Here is a 19,652-nt window from a genome sequence, read left to right on the forward strand (position 1 = left end):
AACCCGGCAGACCCAGGGTTGCTCAGTCTGCTTAGATAAGACTCCTGTTCACTTGCCACTCAGTCTCTGGGAAGCATTTCTGAGGCCCTTTCAAAGGCCAGCTCTCGGGAAGGATGGACCACCCCTCGCCAGACAGACCTCACAACCACAGACAGCAAATACCGTTGTGTCTCTCCAATGGTGTGACTTCCTCCGCCTCCGCTGGGCTACCCACCTACTCTCTTCAGGAGCTTCTGGATCCCTCCTCCAGAAAAGGCTTGTTCACGTTATGTCCACCCAGTAAAAGAGCTTCTCCCTTCCTATTCGCAGAGTGAAATAGAGAAGCTGAAAGCTGAGAACGACCGGCTGAAGTCGGAGTCTCAGGGCAGTGGCTGCAGCCGGGCGCCCTCCCAGGTGTCTCTCTCCGCCTCCCCGAGGCAGTCCTTGGGCCTCTCCCAGCACAGCCTGAACCTCACCGAGTCCACCAGCCTGGGTGAGTGGCCGCACGGGGCTGGGGCCGGGACAGTGCCCACAGCTGGCTCTGGGTCTCTGAGCCAGAGCCCCAAGATAAGCAGATCAGCAGATCAAATGGGGAAGTAACAGGTGTGTGTGCATTTGGGGCGTGTGAGTGTGTGTGGGTGTGTGTCTGCTACCGACATGAGCCCGGCCATTAGACCGCTGTCATGCTTTGCTCCGGCGCCACGAATTCTCCAGGCCATGAGCTCGGATCCCCTTGCCCACCATGTTGAGTTCTGTTTGATCCATTTTACGAGGCTGACCTGCAAGCTGAAGGCTGCATCCAAACCCCACGGCAGCAGGTCCCACCTGGGGCAACGGCTTGGTCAGGGACCCTCCTGCCTCCAGGCTGGATTCCAGGCTGGCGCAGTAACAAGCGAACGTGGTCTAGGTTTCCTTTGTAAGCGTGTTGAGGCTGACGCTTTGATTTCTTATCCATGATGCTGCTGTTGCTATTTTGGTTGAGTCTCTCCCTCGCACTTCCATTTGGCAAGGTACATCGTCAGCCTGCTGGTTCCTTGGTTGGTCCACTGTTGGTTTCTGTGGTTGCGTTCTCCATTCTGCCCTCTCCCTCCCCTGCCACCCCCTCTCCCCCGCACCCCGACACCTGATTTGTCCCGCTGCTGCGCCAACAAGCAGCGGGGGTGTCAGGAAGCCGGCTTTGCTTTCCCATGTGCCTAAGGCTGTTGATGTTTTCCATTCGCAGACATGTTGCTGGATGACACTGGTGAATGCTCGGCTCGGAAGGAAGGAGGCAGGCATGTTAAGATAGTTGTCAGCTTTCAGGAGGAAATGAAGTGGAAGGAGGTTAGTTGGACCCCTTTCCCTGCTCTGCCTGTCCCTTCCCCAGGTAGAACGACCTAGCTTAGTGATTTCTTTGTCAAATCCGGTACCTGGAACCTCGGTGCCTAAGGTGACGTGGAAATACTCCTAAAGCATTCCTTAACTCACAGTAATCCCCAGCAGCATTTGGACACAGTTAAAGGGAGCAACTAGCCCTTCCCTCTCGCCCGTGTTTGGAAAGTCTAATGAAGAGTCGTAAACATGGCCCTATGTTCACTTACACGCTGACATCACCTGGCAATGGCTTTTCAGAATTTAATGTGAGCCCAAAGCACGTCCAAGGCAGCTAAGCACGTTCAGTACAATACACAAGGTTCTGAAATAAGCACCAGTTGTCTCCAGCTGTCAGAGGCTGCCCGTGGAGAAGACACTGAGGGGCTGAGGTAGCCAAGTCCAGGGAGCACACACTTGGCTCGAAGGGAAGCCGGTGGGACGCCCTGGCTTGCCAAGGCTGGGGAGGGGAGCCTGAGTTTTCCGGGTAGTTTCTGTTCTCTTCCAGAGTCTCAGAGGCCGTGGCGCCACCAGGGACTGTTTAGAGGTAGGAGTGGGTATTGAACATCAAAGTGGGTTTTCAGTCATTGATTAAACCCAAATGATGCTGTGAAGGACCATCTCACCTCACCAGTAAGCGGGACAGGGCTCCATCAGTCCCTGTGAGGTCCCCTTCAGTTTTTTGTTGGTCCTCAGCATTCCAGCCAACATGGCTGTTGTAGCCTCCGAGAGCTGGGGAGCCCCTAGTACCCACCGAAACAAGGTGTGTGCAGCCAGACCCGTCTTGCCAGGGTTTGCACCCTGTGGCTGGCTCTCTAGTCTCGCTGAAGGGGCTGGGCCCAGAATTTTAGAGCTGCCAGGAAGACCCAACAAGGAGCCCCACTTGCAGGGCCTGGCTGGTAGAGCAGTGGGGGGTCATTCTTACAGCAAACGCAGGCGATGCCTATAAGTGTGCTTTATTCTGGTGAATATCAGCATGAACAGACAGATTCTACATTTTATGAAAGTGTAGGAGTCACTTTAAAAACAGATGGTTCTGAATCACTACAGAAGCCAGATGAGGTTGGTTGACCGGTTGGTATTATCTCCATTGTACAATTGAGAAACCTAAGCCCCGAGCTTCACTCCCTCCAGGTTACCAAGCAGGCGGTACGGCCCCATCGCCCCACTGCAGACCGCTGCTCTTTTCTCTGCTGATTTCGCCTACCTGCCCGACACTCCCTGCCAGCCCCCCACCACGTGCCTAATTCTATGTCCCTGTGAGCATGTCAGACACTTTAAAACCCAACAGAATGGAATGTTCTGTTCGCTTCTCTTTAGTCGGTTTAATTAATTAGCCCCACTGTGCAGAGCCCTGTGAGAAGAGATAAAAAAAAAGATTACTTTTCTGTAAAATTCCCACAGTTTTATGGGGCTCTCAAGTGAGCGTGTTTTAACTTTAAATTAGAAGAAAAACAATAAATGTTATTTTAAGAAAGAAAAAAATAGAAACATCTCCTATCCTGAAGGAGTTTAAGATCTAACAAGAAGATAAACAATGTACAAATAAGACAAATGCCTAAAAAACAACACAGAATATGTCATTATATAAGTTGTGCACAGAACCATCTGGCAACGTGAGCTCTGAGCCTGGTGAGTTAATCATCGAAGGCTTCCTGGAAGAGGTGAGTTTGTAAGCGGTTTGGAAAAGACTAAATGGCAGACGAGAGGGCAGAGCATTCCAGGTAAGGGATATGGTCTGTGCACTGTATGAGGTATGCACTTTGTGGAAGGTTCTAGATTCCAGAAAGAAGATTCTCGCTTCCTATCCCACAGATTGCTGTTTTAGCAGTGGAACAGAGAAAGTTTTTAAGACTTTTGCATTTGATTTAAGTTATATCTGATATTGAAACAAATAGCACTTTTATTCCCCTCTCAAACCACTGGTGATGTTCTGGGACTACCTAAGTCCTTGCTAGGCTGGGTCAGGAAAGATCCACCTGTTTTTTACCTGCATACATTTCCTTGCCCTTAGGATTCCAGACCCCACCTCTTCCTTATTGGCTGCATTGGAGTCAGTGGCAAGACGAAGTGGGATGTGCTCGATGGGGTGGTTAGACGGCTGTTCAAAGTAAGTGTTTGGAGGAGACGGCTGGGGCAGTCTACCTGAAGCAGGAGCGTGGGCTGAGGGAGGGGAGGTGGCGTGTGTCCTGAACCCGGCCATCTCGCAGGCCCGTCCCCTCTCCCACATCCTTACGTTGCTGGGACTTGCGCCCTGGCACTCAGATGATCAGAAGAAGGATGGCTAAGTACAGACTGCTGGTTGGCCGAACTGTCCCCAGCTGCCCGTGGCTGTCCCTGGTGGGCCAGTGAGTCCTTTCTCCAGCATCGAGCCACCATATGAATGCCTGACAGTGAACTGCTAACATCCACATTCTGCCTTCACTTTGGAATCATGTGCAGTCGCATCTGCTTTGGAGTGTGTGTTGTGCCCCTTGGCTGGGGCTGGAACATCAGATTGCCTTTCTTTATTTCGGGGGTTTGATGGACGTGCCCACGTCCTTGCCAGCACTCCATTCTGTGATTTGTGCTGCAGGTGACACTGACGTCCGGCCAGTGGCCAGTGTAGAGGATGTCGGCATAGTTGTTTTTGTGTTTGTTCTAATCACTCCCCTGGAGTGGGGTTTGCCCCAGGAGTAACTAACGAGTGCTGACGTGAGCCTTGAAAGGCAAGGTGGGTTCAGGGAAGCTTTCGGGGCCCTTTTTCTTTTGCCCTGAAGTGAGTCCACATCCCTAAGTGCTCGTTCATCGTACCCCCTGAGCGGTACTGATAGCCTCGTTCTCTGCGCTTCACCTGACCCCAGTGTATTGCCCGGCCCGTGAGGAAGGTTCTGTTGTTTTCCCATTGAAAGGTGAAGAAGGGAAGGCCTCAGATTGGGTCACTCACCCCAGAATCAGGAATCTGAAACCAGACCGGGTGGTCTAGTTGAATCGGCCTGACTCCTGACTTAACTAGTACACTCCAGGCTCTTCCAGCGTCTGGGTTCAGGCGACTTCACACAGGACGTTCTGTTCTCTGACTGGAGATCGCTCATCATCTTCACAGGCCACCTGTAGACACACGGGTAGGCAGGTGACATTCAGGGCTACGGGCAGACCACCCCGGCTGCTCCGGCTGAAACCTTCTTTCTCTCTTGCTACCGGGCAGTCAAACCTCCTTGGATTAGAGAGATGGCGGTTGGGGCCGAGAAGAGCCCGTAGGTGGTCACATGTGAGGAGATGTGAGGTCTGTTATCAGGGTTCCACCTTGACCTTCATCTGGCCACCTCGTAGCCCACAGCCCATGGCCCTTCGTTCCAAGGTCACTGACCTAAAGAGGGAACGCTTTCCAAATTCAGAACACGTTTTCCCATTTGAAGCTCCGGGAGCTGCTTTTCTTCACCAGCCCTGGGTTTTTCTCTTTGTCGTCAGCATGGCCTTTGCTCTGAGCCCGAAGAAGGGCTGGTGCAGAGATCTCTCACCAGAATTACTTCCTCATGAATTTTCCAGCACCATTCACAGGTCCCAGTGTCTCCGACGCTTCAGCTGAACTCAGGAAAAGCTGCCTAACTTTTCCCCGCTCAGTTGATCCAGACTAAATGATCGAAATCTTGTTAGGCTTCCTCCCCAGCCCCTGCCCACCCCCAAAAGCCACACTGCACACACACACCCCCCACCACCCCCACCAACCAAGTAAATCTGTATGTTAAGGGGCCTGTGACCGTGAGGCACCTTCCCCGTAGAAGAAAGTCGGCTCTTTCCCTTCTCATTCCTCAGCTCAATTTCCGCTCAGGTCGCAGCTGAGAGAGAAGACATGATTGTAAATCACTCAGTGAACATATGAGCCACCAGCAGATTTCTAGCCGCATCTTTGATGGCGTCTTCATTTTGCCTTTTCCAGGAATACATCGTTCACGTCGACCCAGTGAGCCAGCTGGGGCTCAACTCCGATAGTGTTCTCGGCTACAGCATCGGGGAAATCAAGCGCAGCCACACGTCTGAGACACCCGAGCTCCTGCCGTGCGGCTACCTGGTGGGAGAGAACACCACCATCTCTGTGACCGTCAAAGGTAACTCACAGACTGCGCGGAGGCGCTTTCAGGGGCTGCATTTATGGGACTTGGCGGAGCCCACTGTGGTCACCGTGTTGTCTGTGCCCATGGATGTGGGTGGTGGTTTTCTTGCCCCTCCGTCCACGGTTATTCTTACCGAATCAAGTTAGACCATCCTCAGCCTTCTCCACCAACTTCAGAAACAAATAATTATTGAGGAAATTGTAACAAACCATTCCAGTAGCCTGATGACCCCAAATAACCTTGTACAAATGGGCTCCATCAAAGCCAGTGGCTCACTCTTGCCAGCAGGCCTTTGGACGGGGCCCCATTCCGCAGATGGGGAACCACGATCCACTGCAGGCAAGAGAGGCATCGCTCTGGGCCCCTAGTGAACCTGCCGGAGCCTCCACGGCCTCCTCACCCGAAGATGCTGAGCCCCAGGCCACAGTGTATTCCGTGGAACTCCAGGCCCACAGAGCACTTGGGTGGGGGGAAGAGGATTTCATGGCAAAATAAGTCTGGGAAACTGCATCATTATCCCCATTTGGGTTTGGGGAGCAGCGACACAGGACTGCACTGATTCACTGCAGGCCCCACCCTTTGACGTCCCCACTCTGGCCCTGCAAAAGGCTCCTAAATACTCCTAAAGTATTTAGGAGTAAATGAGACAAACCCATGGGACTGCAAACCCCCCTTTCCTGCAGGCTATGCATCACCCAAAGAACTGGCCGGTTCACAACTGTAGTAGTAGGTGCAACCCTCGGGTTGCCCTGTTTCTTATCGCCCTAGAGGGCCCTGATCTGGACTGTGGTTTTAACCGTGCAGTTTCTGGGCATCCAATGCAAGTTTTATTTCCAAATTGGTGGGTTTTCCAAGAGAACTGCAGTCTGGGTTCGAAATCAGCAGGAACCCAGATCCCGCCTGGTAACGAGCAGTGATCTGCTGCTAGAGCCTCACACGTCACCTTACCTCATTGGCAAGTGACATTCCACAGTTACAGCCTTGGGCTGCCAATGACAGAGACGTGCCAAGGTCTAGGTTTGGTGTCAAACACAGCGGGATTCAGGTGCCGCACCAGTGCCTTCTGGACCAAGCCTACCCTGGCTGCTCTTATTTTCTGAGCTCCCTGCCCATGAAATGACCTTGGTGGGCCCGGTTCATCTTTCTGAGCGTTAGGAACCTAAAAGAAAGAGATTGTCTTTCTGGAAAGTGTGAGGAAATTCTCAGTGGTGGTTCTGCCCTGTCATCAATCAAACACATGTCGCTCCATCAGTCACCGTGACCAAGGAGAGGCTTGGGTTCGGCGCAGTCCTGAGCCCTCACCCGTGGTGGATGAAGGTGCTGGGCGAGCCGTACTTAAAACACCCGGAGTGAGCTCCCATGAGAAGGAAGCGTCCTATGAAGCGAAGGTGGAAAGGGTACCAGGGACACCAAAACAGACCCCCACTACTTGTACCTGCTGGGGAAAGCCTTAGAGGTTACGGGCTCCAGTTGTTTCGTTCATGCTGGCGAGCTCACATTGTCACAGGGGGGCACTGCAAACACTGGAGGGTAGAAAGAGTGACCCGTCGCTGAGACCAGAACAGACCTCTGTAGAAACAGTGACGGACCATCGGCCCTGGTGGAACATGCCTCCCACCATGCGGCCTCGTCTGTTGCTGCTGCCGGCTCCTCGTCTTGTCTTAACATCTCCAGGGACCGGCCCAGGTTTCCTGTTTTCTGATACCTGACTCTCCCATGATCCCGAAGTGCTTGAAATGTATGCCTTCGAGGCACTAAAAACCACTCAAGGGTTTGAGCTGGAAGGTTTGTGAGCTGCAGATGGTTCACTTGAGTGGTACCGGGGGAGGCGGGGTGACCTGGCCTCTCAAGTGAGTTTGTCTGCAAAACAGTCACTCTGGGCAGGGGTGTGACAAATGATCGAAGCAGCAACACGTGTGCATAGAGAAACATTCTAGTGCTTTCCTCCTGATGTCGTTAAGTTTAGACGAGTGACCCTGTGCTCCATATGTTGCATCAAGGTTTGAGCCAGCGTGGTCTGTATTGAACTCAGTACCAGGAAAGTCTCGGGCCTGTGCCTGGAATGTGAGTCATTTCGGAACGTTGGCCGTGGTCACTCTGGAACAGTGTCTGTATTTGGGGGCTCTTCTTGGTTGGGGCAGGATTAGAAACAAGCGTATAAATGCGTTATGGGGGTCTGTCTGCAGTACTATGTGGAAGATGTGATTTTTAAAACAATAAATGTTCTTCAGTTTATTTTTTACCTGTATATACTAGCTTTCTTGAGGTGAGTTTTTAACAGAATTACCTTAGGTTCTTGAACAAGAACTTGCACACATCTTCTCTTGGGCATGGTATCAAGAACCCAGCTCCGTTAAAGCCAGCAGCCTGGTTAATGGAGTCGTCCCAGGTAGGAAGGGGGAGAGGTGAGTTTCCTCTTGATGTTGTCGAGGCTGAGAGGGAGGCAGCATTTCAGCCTGGGTGTGCCAGGATTCACGCCCCCCATCAAACAGCCCTGCTTTGCATTGGCTTGTCGTTACCTTCATGGCGCGAGTGAGTGTGGGAAGCAGTGGCACCGGGCACACAGGCGAGAACAGGGTGAGGAAGGAACCGTAGGGTGCTGGCAGGCGTGGGAGACTGGGGTTTGGTTTGGGCAAACGCCACCGGTATGGCAAAGCCAGGCAGACGAGCAGAGCCCAGAGTCTTAGGAACTCTGCAGAGGACAGGCGAGGACCCAGGGCTCCTATGTGAAAGTCAGCCAAGCCGGAAAAGGAAGCAGCAGCGGTTTGCTCACAGCCTCCCGTGTGCACCAGGGGCCTCCGGTGGGCGTGCTGCCCGGGAAAGGGCTGGGCTCGGGTCCTAGCAGTCCCCGCTGGGCAAGCACAGAGCTCGTCTTTCTACAGGGCGTCGCACGCTTCTGTCTCTCAAACACAGGGCTCGCAGAAAACAGCCTGGACTCGCTGGTGTTCGAGTCTCTGATCCCCAAGCCGATCCTGCAGCGCTACGTCTCCCTGCTGGTGGAACACCGGCGGATCATTCTCTCCGGCCCCAGCGGCACCGGGAAAACCTACCTGGCCAACAGGCTGTCAGAGTACCTGGTGCTTCGGGAGGGACGGGAGCTGACAGACGGGGTCATCGCCACCTTCAACGTGGACCACAAGTCCAGCAAGGTGAGGAGGAGGCCTTTCGGAGGCTGCTGCCCAGCCACGGGCCCCTTTTTGGCCCTTTCAGAACTGTTGGTGAAGCAGCGTTTTCTACGTGCTCACCTCGGGGGGGTTATACAAGCCCTGTGAGGAAGGTCAGACTGGGACTAGCAGAAAGCAAGGCTTTGTCCCTGAACTTCCCACTGAGTCGTTCCATCTGTAAGTTGGCCCCCTTGCAGCGATTCACTGTTCAGGGAATAGTTGCTGCTATCCCCGTTTCACAGAGGGGGAAATCGAGGCTGGAGGCAGGTGGTCATGGGTCTGAGGCCACTCAGATGAAACTGGGAAGTGGACTGGGGCTCCAGTCGAAGTCTGGGACTCCGGAGCCAGCACATAGGCTTGACCCTGCTTCACAGGGAGCGTCCGATGTCCCAGCTGTTGTCCCAGCTCAGGGTTGGGAAGGGTTTCTCACACCTGTTTGTCATTCACACCGTGGAGCTCGTGGGTAATGCCCCTGGCTGCCCCCTGCAAAGGGGCTGGAGAGTCAGTGGTAAATTGGGAACGGTGGGATTCCTGCAGCTCATCCCCTGATGGGCTGTCTTGTAGGTTGTGTGGGTCAGGAATGGGTGCCATTCACAAGCTTCCCCAGTGACTCTGACGTGGGGACAGGACTGGAGAGAAGTGGTCCGAGCCCCCACATCGAGAGCCTCCATGCATGTGAGCCGAGGGAGGGCCTTCTCTCCAGGGCCCCTCGGTGGGGCGCCTTGTGCCCAGACGCAGAGGACAGCTCCCAGCATCAACCCGAAGACAGTAGGGGAGCGAGTCCCAGGAGCTCTGTCCTTATAATGCTGAGGCCAAGAACCCAGCTGGAAAGGGGCTAAAAGAAGGAAAATCACTAGGAACTCAAACAGTTGGGCTTTTTCTGTTGCTCCCAAGCTGCATTTTGACTTACAGGGAAGACCTGGGGTGTGTGTGTGTGTGTGTGTGTGTGTGTGTGTGTGTGTCTCGCATGCCGGACAGTCTGGTGTCGGGAGCACACTGGACACGCCCCTCTCTGTAAAAGGGAGCTAATCGTAGACCCCACCGCAGAGGATTGCTGTGGGCCACAGAATCTGTCAGGTGCTGGAGCTGTACGAGGCGGGCTCTAGGTCATGCCACCTGTCACGATGATGGGGATGTTACCAGGCAGTTGTCACCCTGGGTCCTCTGGCTGGTCCCTGACTCACCACTTCAGCCTCTGCACCCCCCCTCCCCCGCACCACTCTTCTCCTTCCTTCCCTGGCGCACAGGCCTTCACCCAGCTGGCCTGCGCTGGCCCCAGTGCCTGCCAGAGCCCCAGCCATTCTTCAGTTCAGTCCAAAGCACGCCCTGTCAGCCAGGCCTCCCCAGGCCCCTGTGCAGGCAGACTGTCCCCTTCGCGCTGTTGGCTGGCTACCTGCCCCAGCCCCGACCAGCGGTACTCAGGTGTGTGTGGAGGGGGCTCTGCTCTGTTCATTCATCAAGGGCTCCTGTAAAAATGGCAGGCATGTGGAAGAGCACCTTGTATAGGACTCTGTAGCTTGTGCAGAGGCGTATAAGGCACCTGCCCCTGGGAGCTTCCTGGGAAGCTGGCATAATAAATGGCCAAGAAAAATGACCACACTTGCAGAGAAGCGGTGAGGCAGAGACATAGAAGCAGGCCTGGGCACTCTCTGTGGTGCTGCGCTCTTGTCCTGGGCTGAGAGTTTCCTGTTACCTGGTGAGTGTCAGAAGGCAGGACCCAGGCCTTCCTCGCCCCCTGTCTGCCCCCGTCCCCCAGGCTGACCCCCTGCAGTGGGCAGGCACTCGGCCTGTGAGAGCCTGTCCCGCTGTGTTGGCCTGGGCGAAGGAGAGGCCCTGAGTGGACGCATCTTCACTGGGTGCACTCACCCTGCTGTTTTTCCCCTGGGCTTCGCAGGAATTGCGCCAGTACCTGTCCAACCTTGCCGACCAGTGCGCCAGCGAGAACAATGCGGCGGACATGCCTCTCGTCATCATCCTGGACAACCTGCACCACGTCAGCTCTCTGGGCGAGATCTTCAACGGGCTGCTCAACTGCAAGGACCATAAATGGTAAAGGCCAGCCCCGGGCCGCGTCATCCCCGGGAGAGTGGCCACACGTGATGTGTGCTGCTCAGGTGGCTGGGCACGTGTGTGGCCGGGGTTGGGGCAGGGGAGGCAGCCGGCCATCTGCCCAGACGCAGACTCCGCAGGCCCCTACGGGTGCCTCGTTCTCCAGCTTGGCTTTGACTCACAAAGCCCTCTCTTCCTTCCCGCCCCCACAGCCCTTACATAATTGGCACAATGAACCAGGCTACCTCTTCTACTCCCAACCTGCAGCTTCACCACAACTTCAGGTAAGGTGCCACTTTCTGAGTGCCTCTTCTCTGCCAGGCATTGCATTGAGCATCTTTCCCAGCTTAACTCTTCTGTCCCATCACAGCCTCACGTAGTTACATTTCTCATTCTCAGCCTACAAGTAGGGCGACGGAGGCTAGGAGAGTTAAATGACTTGTGTGAATTCACGCATCTGGTCAGTGGAAGAGCTGAGACTGGAACCTGGGTCTCGGTCTCCAAGTCCTGGGGTAGTGGCGTCAGGGAGGCGGCTCCGGGCAGGGGCCTCGGGCGTGCTTGCCTGCCCTGCACATCAGCAGTGGCCCGCGTGAACGGGATCAGTGAAAGCTGTTGCCTCTGAATGTCCCCTCAGAGCTGAGTCTGTGGGCCTCTGAGTTCCTACTACTGTGTGTCCCTTTGCCCCAACGGCACTCGGGCTCCCCCTGCTGGGCTGTGGGAAGGACTGCCTGACTCGGCCAACCCAAGTGTATTGCTGGCTTGCCTGACATCCCTAACCGCCCTTTGCCCCCCAGCTGACCCCACTGCTCCCTCCCCTCTTGCCGGGCCCTTATTGGAGGTTGGGAAGCCCTGTCTTGGGTAGGACCCCTGGCTCATTTTCACTGGCCGCTCTGTAGGCATCTCTGAGGGACATCCGGGAAAGCGGGCCTAGATTGTCATGATTCATGATCAGGGAATGTGAGCTCCTCCAGGCCACTGAGACCACAGCTCACCCCGGTCCAGGTGGCTTCTGTCTTGTCCAGGCTTTCTCCTAAATGTGCCTCAAGTCCTCCACCTTCCCCCGTCACTGCCACATCATCTCCCAGGGGCTATTGCACCCACTTCCTAACCAGGAGGCCTGCCTTCATCCTCTGGGCCAGTGGAAGCTGGGGCGAGCTTCCTGGAATTCAAACCTGACCATAAACCCCAGGCTTAATGTTCTTTAGTGGTTCCCACTGCAGAATGGAATCCAGACTCCTTGGTCGGCAGGTCAGGTGTGAAGCCTGGTTGCACTGGACCTCTGACAAGTTCCCCAAACACCCCACACTATTTCTCGTGTCCCTGCAACTCCTACAGCAAGCTGTCCACCCCGACCCCTGCCCCTGCTCCTGCCTTTGTGTCTCGGTCGTTGTTACAGCTCCACGGCCGAGCGCAGGGCCTGACACAAGCACGGGGGCAGCAAGCTTGGTGGTTAGAGCTTGGACTTTGGGGCTGCACCATCTCAGTTCTAGTCTTAGCTCTTCTATTAAATTGCCGTTTGATCTCGGACGAGTTACGTAACCTGTCTGTGCCTTAGCATTTCTGTCTGTAAAATGGGGGTGTATATGCCAGGGGGCTGCCGTGAGGAGTTGTGAGTTAGCATACGGGCAGTGTTTCGCACAGTGAGTCCTATTTTAGGATTAGTTTATACACCTTCCTTCTAGTTCTAAGGTGCTCTGAATCTTGAGGTTAGAGCTCGTTTTTATCACCGTCATGGTCACGGAAAAGCATCCCTGACCTCCCCCAGGTGGGTGCTGTGCGCCAACCACACGGAGCCCGTGAAGGGCTTCCTTGGCCGGTTCCTGAGGCGGAAGCTCATGGAGACGGAGATCAGTGGGCGGGTGCGGAACGTGGAGCTGGTAAAAATCATCGACTGGATCCCCAAGGTCTGGCATCACCTCAACCGCTTCCTGGAGGCTCACAGCTCCTCGGACGTCACCATAGGTAGGTGGGAAGCCAGGCGAGAGGGGGTGGGCGGGCTGGCTAGCGGGAGGTCCTGAGCTTAGGCCTCCTCAAATCTGTCCTGAGGCCCTGGCTGGGACAGCGCTTTGCAGGCTCCAGTCAGCTGGACTCAGTGCTGTTCGTGCAGTCAGAGAAGGAGGCGGAGGGACAGTCCCGGCCCGAGACGGACCCCAGACCTCCTCACCCGTGTCCCGGTGCTGTGTCTCTGCCCTCTTGCCCAGCCCGGCGTGCGGGGGCTGATCGGCAGTGAGAGATGCACCCAGCCTGGGTGGGCGCAGGATCTGCCTGCCCGGTGACACGCCCACGCTGAGGCTCCCCCAGGTGAAAGCCACCCACCCAGTGGGACATGCTGTGCTTTGAAAATGGAATGAAGTGTCACCAACATTCCTAAAGCCTAAAGATTTAGAACAGAGGACAAAAGGGTCATTGATCATCCCTCCCCTCTGACACAAGTATTTTAATTTGAGCCTTTTTTCTTGCCCTTGTCCATACATAAATATTGTATGTGGCTGCCATTATAATATACCTACAATATGTTCTTTTATTTTTCACCTCACATTATCTCATGGGCATTCTATGATGCTATTCCGGTTTTCTAATTATTTCTAAAGGCTAAAAGATAATCAAACATGCACTTAACCATTTCTGTTCTCTTGGACATTCAGTGTTGGCATTTTCAAAGGTTTGGATTAATAACGACACAGTGAACATATTTCTCCAGAAAGCCTCCCTCCCCCCTGGGCAGGGAGGTCCCAGGGTGGGGTTGCAGAGCCCAAGTATCCTGCTCTGTGCCCGCCACCCGGCAGCTGGAATTTCTGCTGTCACCCAGAACACCGGGGACTGTGGCTTCTCCTGACCCTGCTCCCCAGTTCAGCCCTGACTGGTTTTCACTGTGGCCCCCAGGCCCGCGGCTCTTCCTGTCCTGCCCCATCGACGTGGACGGCTCCAGGGTGTGGTTCACCGACCTGTGGAACTACTCAATTATCCCCTATCTCCTGGAAGCCGTCAGAGAAGGACTCCAGGTGAGAACGACCACCCGCCGGCCTGGGGGGGGGGCAGGCCAGGGGAGAGTGTGGAGAGAGACTATTCTAGTGACCAGATGAGCTGACTTCACCTTCTCCTTCAGATTCCTACTGACATGGGGTGACAGCCCCTCACCTGTGAGGCTGTCAGTGTAGCACAGAGTAGGGGGACACCTTTGGCTGTACACGTGGCCCTGCCGTTTGTTAGCTGTGTGACCCCAGGCAAGTCATGCAGCCTCTTGGTGCCACAGTGCCCTCATCGATAGGAAAGGAGAGGGACGGCGCTCTGCCCCAGAGGAGCGCCACGAGGCTGAAACGAACCCTGGCTGCAGCCTGCTCAGCACAGGGAGAGCAAAGCTGTGGAGCAAACGCGTGTGTGGTACTTCACCGTTGACGAAGTACTGTCGTATCTGCTGTTTGGTTCAGGCCCTGTGTTAGTCCCGGAACTTGGAAACTTTTTTTATCCCTGTTTTTTTTTTTTTAATCCCTGTTTTTCTCAGAAGAGAAAAGTAACGTCTCAAAAGAAAATAAGTGACTTGCCCAGGGTCATAAATGTAAACCTGAAAGAACCTGGGGTTTGCATCCAGGCCTCTGGCTCGAATTGCAGGTTCTCGGCCCAGCAGCATCTGAAATGCACAGCCAGTCCACTCCTCCCGAGTGCAGGGTCAAGCTGCAGGAGCTCCGCAGTAAACGGAACTTTCACAGTTTTATCGTTGAGCCTGGAGGCAGCCGGAGGGGTTCTACGCTCCCGGCACCCACACTGAGTAATTAGCAGGCATCACGCACAGGTGAATCGCCCAGTAGAGCAGTGGGGTGTCGGGGCTCCTCGGTCCTGCAGTCCCAGGTGGTGGGAGATGCAGGTGCTGTCGCAGGCCGGGGGAGGTCGTGGAGGGGTGGGCACCTCACTCGCGTGTGTGGCAGTGCACCTCAGTGGCTGTTTGTCACTTCTGTACGTTTCACCACACCTGACGAATGTTTGACTACTTCATCAGTAGTGTGCAGGCAGTGCCGATAGTCTTCAGAGGTCTCAGGACAACATGAACTTGAACAGGACAAGAAACCAGACGTGCCGCCATGTCCTGAGACTCGCTAGTTCAGCTTGAGACAGGAAGAGTCATCTCTTCCTTGTGCTGCGAGGTGATTTGAAGAACAGTCTTTCAAGAGTGTGGGAGCCACCAGGGAGGTGGCCAGAGTTCGCGTTTTACTAGGTTGCTCAGGACTGAGCCGCCCTGCCTCAAACCTGTGACTCGTCACACTGATGAACCCAGAGACTGGCCATAGCATCTGCTGAGTCCCAGGGAAACCCAGGGTGTTCCTCCTGAGCCTCTGGTTTTGTAGGAAAGTTTGCTGATGTTTTTTGAGGGCCAGCTACTCACCAGGCACTGTGCTGGGGGCCTGACGTGCATGCTCTCATGTGGTTTCCACAACTTGGAACATGCCTTACAGATGGGGAGACTGAGGCCCACAGCAGCTTCAGCCCATGCCTGAGTTTACTCACTGGGGTGTGATGAGCCAGCGTGGGAGCCCAGGCCCAGCTGACACCACGGTGACTTCTGCTGGCCCTCAGGGAACCCCATAACTGCACCCAGAAATCCCAGGTGGTTCAGGGAACCGGGTATTGTGGTTCATGTTGTGGAACTCTACATCAGATTTCATTTGGTAAAAGGGTTCTTCTCTTTAAAAAAAAAAAAAGTTTAAAATTCCCTACTCTCCTCACGTCACCTTGATTCCATGCTCACCGTGTGCAGAGCACCATGCAGAGCCATTTACTCCTCACCCGGCCCTGTTGTAGAGTGGGCATGAAGGCAGCACCCTGTGGCAGGAAGGAGGCAAGCCCTTGGCCGAGTTTGTAAGTTCAGAAGAGGTAGGGGCCCCAGAATGGACTCTGACAGGGCTGCCTGTGGAGGCAGGCAGAGAGAGGGCTCCCTGTGGGCCACAGAGAGACCCTGCTGAGATCAGGCCTATCATTGACTCCCAGGCAGCCCCTCCACCAGACACCATCCTTCCCGGAGGAACCGTGGCAGTGCCCCCTAGTGGATACCAGATGCCTTTGCAAGTTTTGACTGTGGAGTCTTTCCCCAAGAGTATGTGTGGTGGGTGGGGATGTGGCTGCCTAGAGGCTCTTCCTGAATGTGTGTGGTTTGGTTCCTCGCGTGTGCTATACACATGCATCCCACAGAGGCAGAGGCTCACGGTGGCCCAGGCGTTAGTTGCTTATGTGTTGGCTCCCTGCTTCCAACCCAGTGGGGATGCCAGGCTCTTCTCTGCTGTGGTATGCATTGATGTCCTGTGTGCCTGTCTGTCTGTCTGTCTGTCTATTCAACTGTGTCTACTGCTGCTTAGAGCTGCCACACAGCTCTGCACTGGGGCCAAGGAGCTTCACAATATTTCCTTTACTTGGCATGGTACTCAACCCAGCCATGCATCACCTAGACTTGAACATGGCCAGCGGCAAGTGCAGAGGCTTGTAAAAATATTTCCTGCTCTTGCAGGTGGTGTTAGCATTTGCCTGCTACACGTTTGTCTGATGAATCAGTCATCGGCCCTGTTCCCCTCTGGATCTGTCGTCGCAAACACTTGCCAAAGTGTCTAGTCTACAGAATAATTTGAAGGGCCTCTGTCCCCCTGGCAGAGGGGAGGGGAGGCGTGTAGGACGCTCTATCACATATTTGAAAGCCACTGGGCCAGATTGTCTCTGAGGACTTGATGACCTCCGGGTTCCAGCCTCTCTTAGCTTACAACCAGGCTGGAGGATGGAGACAGAAACAGTAGCTGTCAGGCATGGGCCCTAGTACAGCCTCACCTGTGCGACGTCTGGCTCGGGAAGAGGAACCCAGTTCCATAGGGAAGGCCGTTGGAGGGAGACGCTTCTAAAAACTGCAGGAACGTTCCTAATGTGGAGCAGTGGAACAGCCTTCTTCCATTGTAAAACCCCCCAAATGTCCGTTCCGCCTCTCTCCCTGATGCACACGTGTGTGCACACGCACACACCGCCTTCACATAATCCAGTCTAGACTCAGTACTGCCTCGGGTTAAGGAAGGTTTAGCAGCACACGGGGCCAGGCTGCTAGACAGCGGGGGCCAGGGGTGGTGCTCATGTCTGAGAAAGCGGTGAAGTCATAGGAGGCTGTGTCTGTCTTGAGTGGAGGAGGAGGCAGCCACCACTGAAGAGAGATGCCTGGGCTCGTCTGCAAGGGGGGCAGCTTCCCTGACGGAACTCACGCACACAGGTCAGAGGTGGCGTAGGCAGTCGTGAGGCGGCTGCAGGGGGCAGCCTGCCCAGGAGTCTCAGGAGAGGTGCAGAGGGGAAAGGCCCAGGCGGGGAGACTGGGGTCATAGGTCTGCACTCAGGTCTGCTCTTCCCAACTGGCTCCTTGTCAGGCCCCCATTTCTTCATCTGGTAAGTCATGGGGGAGCCTTGAGAGACCCCAATTCCTTCCAGCTGAGGCTGCCTGTGACTTGGAAAGATGTGCTTTTGTCAGTGAGAGCTCGGGTCTGTTCTATCGTCAGCACCTTGGCCTCTCTCCCATCAATGGTAGAAGTCCTGCCAGGGCAGAGGGAGCAGACAGACAGACGGACAGGCCGTGGTCCAGGTGCGGTCCTACTCTAGAGCCCCCACTGCAGCCGCTGTGGTTCAGGAGTCTGGTCTGTGTACCCCCTGTCCCCCGGCAGGAGGGGTGCCCTCCAGAGCCTCAAGCACCACTGCCCAGGGCAGGGGCATCTTGTCCCGGCTGTGGGCACGCCCTCCACACCTGCGCAGACTGCAGTGGCGCATGGAGGTAGACAGACTCGAAGTCGAGTTCTGCCTCCTTTTTCCCTGAGCCCATCCCCGCGTTTGGCAAGCTCGGGTAGTAATTCTTCACCCTGGAGCCACATCGTGGTCAACCAAGACGGGGCGGGAGAGGTGGAGAGGAAAGGTACGGACCACACTTAGCTCCACTGTGTCCGGAGGCTCCCCTCAGGAAGTGGGTAGCCTGGGTCCTTGTTCTTTTTGAAACTGCCTGTGAAAGTCACTAACATCCTTTTATAACTAAGGCTTAAGTGAAGGAGTGAGGAGGCCTGGTAGCAGTCTTAAAAAATTAAGCGATACTACAGTTTTCTGTTTTTAGTTACTGTGGACAATTTTGGGGACTCTCTGGGGAAGAAGCACCTACCACATGTAACGTTTGCTAAGAGTTGGCCGTTTCGAAAGTGACCAGCACTTTCACAGAGGGACTCAGAGAGTCAGACTCTCTTCAAGAAACGAGGTTTTATCAAAACTCTGTGACCTCTACTTGTGGCGTCGGTGGCTGGCACCCGATCCTGGGGGAGGAGTTCTTTGGGTGGGTGCACGCAGCCAGAGGCTGCGGCTGCCTCTGAGCTCTTAGCCAGCACCTGCCTCTGGCTCTGTGTTCAGCGATGATGGGTCGGCAGTTTGAAACTGGCCACTGTGGGGCTGCTTATCCCAGCAGAGTTGGCAAACACTTCAAACCAGGTGGTGGCTTTTCCCCCGGAGACCACTCCTCACATGGAATCAGCGAGGCTCCGGGTTTAGGGCAACATAGTGGGCTGGCAGTAGAGCCGAGGTGTGAGCCCAGGTCAGCCTGACTCTAGAGCATCCCTGACCCCTGAGTCATGCTGCCTTCATTCAGTCTTAGCATGTCAAGCTAGACGAGTACCTTGGATGACTTCCTTAGGACGGCGTTCTGGAAGTGCACTTACAGTGTCGGGGGAGCATCGTGCTGGGTTGGGGGCGTTTTTCCGAGAGCTGCAAAATCAGGGCTGCGGAAGCGGTCTCAGCCCCCTCCTGACTCCGCCTTCTTTGCCTTCTTTCAGCTCTATGGAAGGCGGGCACCCTGGGAGGACCCTGCCAAGTGGGTGATGGACACCTATCCCTGGGCGGCCAGCCCGCAGCAGCACGAGTGGCCCCCCCTGCTGCAGCTGCGGCCTGAGGATGTCGGCTTCGACGGCTACTCCGTGCCTCGGGAGGGCTCCACCAGCAAGCAGATGCCCCCCAGTGATGCTGAAGGAGACCCGCTGGTGAGTGCTCAGCGCCCGGAGCAGCTCGGCCCTCACTGAGCGCTTACTGTGTATTGGGCGTGAAGCAAGGCCTGCTGGGAACACCGAGGCGACTGTACCCTGGCCTTGCTTTGGGAAGCGGGGCTCATTCCAAGATTAGGGACTCTTTTGCCAATATTATCTTCCGTGGTTTTAGTTTTTCACTGAAATCTTTACGTGCTCTGAAGTTGTTTGGGGTAGAAGGTCAGAGATAAGAACCTGATTTTTCCAAGTGTCGTCCCTACACCATTCCCCGCCCTCCGACCTCAGGTCCACCTTTGTCATGGAGTCCTGCTCCAGTGACCGCTCCCACTCACAGCGGAGCAGAGGCCAAGCTCGCCAAGGAGCAGAGCCCCGGCCAGACGATCAGCAGCACAGGCAGGGAGGGGTTTGCAGGCAGGACGGCCTCCGTGCGGGTCCCGGGGCCAGTGAGACGAGTTCAGCCACTGTCTGAGCCGCTTACTTATGCTGCCATTGCAAGGAACAAGGAACAAGGACCCTTTAAGAAGAACCTGGGCCGGTGATGGTGACGCTGTAGTTGTAGTACAGAAAGTCCTCACTGAACACCATTAACAGGTTCTGTGACTTTACCTGAAACCACATGTAATACAACCACGTATACCAGTTACCGCAGGCTAATTGATATAAGTAAGAATTAAGGGCCTGTGGCATGTCATCGGTATTATCACAAAAGGGTTTCATCTGTTCAAAGGCCCATGGTACGCTCTCTGTCAATATAAGGTATATGCGCAGTCATGCTGCAAAATTTGACCTAACAAAGCAAAAGCCCATGAAATGTGGTGGGAGCAGGAACAGCAGAGCCTGCCATGGCTAAATACTATCATCGAGCCTAACGTGGAGCCCTGAGCTCCCCGGCAACTAAGGCGAAAGGAAAAGCCCGTCAGAGGCTGTCACTCCCATCACCTCGTGTGAAAGAAGAGGTTCGTGAGAGATGCAGCAGGATTCAAAGACGACCA

General features: G+C 55.0%; 1 protein-coding gene across 5 annotated transcripts in view; it reads left to right on the forward strand.

Moving 5' to 3' along the window:
• The window catches only part of NAV2 (neuron navigator 2), a 370,498-nt gene that overhangs the window by 345,578 nt on the left and 5,268 nt on the right, over window positions 1-19,652 (forward strand). For all 5 annotated transcript variants that reach the window (XM_037040376.1, XM_037040372.1, XM_037040375.1 and 2 more), the window contains 10 exons: window positions 310-472; window positions 1,202-1,302; window positions 3,344-3,439; window positions 5,249-5,417; window positions 8,337-8,572; window positions 10,482-10,636; window positions 10,849-10,920; window positions 12,402-12,598; window positions 13,520-13,638; window positions 18,454-18,657. In XM_037040376.1, the coding sequence (XP_036896271.1) occupies window positions 310-472; window positions 1,202-1,302; window positions 3,344-3,439; window positions 5,249-5,417; window positions 8,337-8,572; window positions 10,482-10,636; window positions 10,849-10,920; window positions 12,402-12,598; window positions 13,520-13,638; window positions 18,454-18,657 (1,512 nt within the window). The remainder of the gene's footprint in view (window positions 1-309; window positions 473-1,201; window positions 1,303-3,343; window positions 3,440-5,248; window positions 5,418-8,336; window positions 8,573-10,481; window positions 10,637-10,848; window positions 10,921-12,401; window positions 12,599-13,519; window positions 13,639-18,453; window positions 18,658-19,652) is intronic.

The sequence above is a fragment of the Sturnira hondurensis genome, unplaced genomic scaffold (genome assembly GCF_014824575.4).
Source record: "Sturnira hondurensis isolate 20B ecotype Veracruz unplaced genomic scaffold, ASM1482457v3 Scaffold0002638, whole genome shotgun sequence".
In the NCBI taxonomy this organism is placed as follows: Eukaryota; Metazoa; Chordata; class Mammalia; order Chiroptera; family Phyllostomidae; genus Sturnira; species Sturnira hondurensis.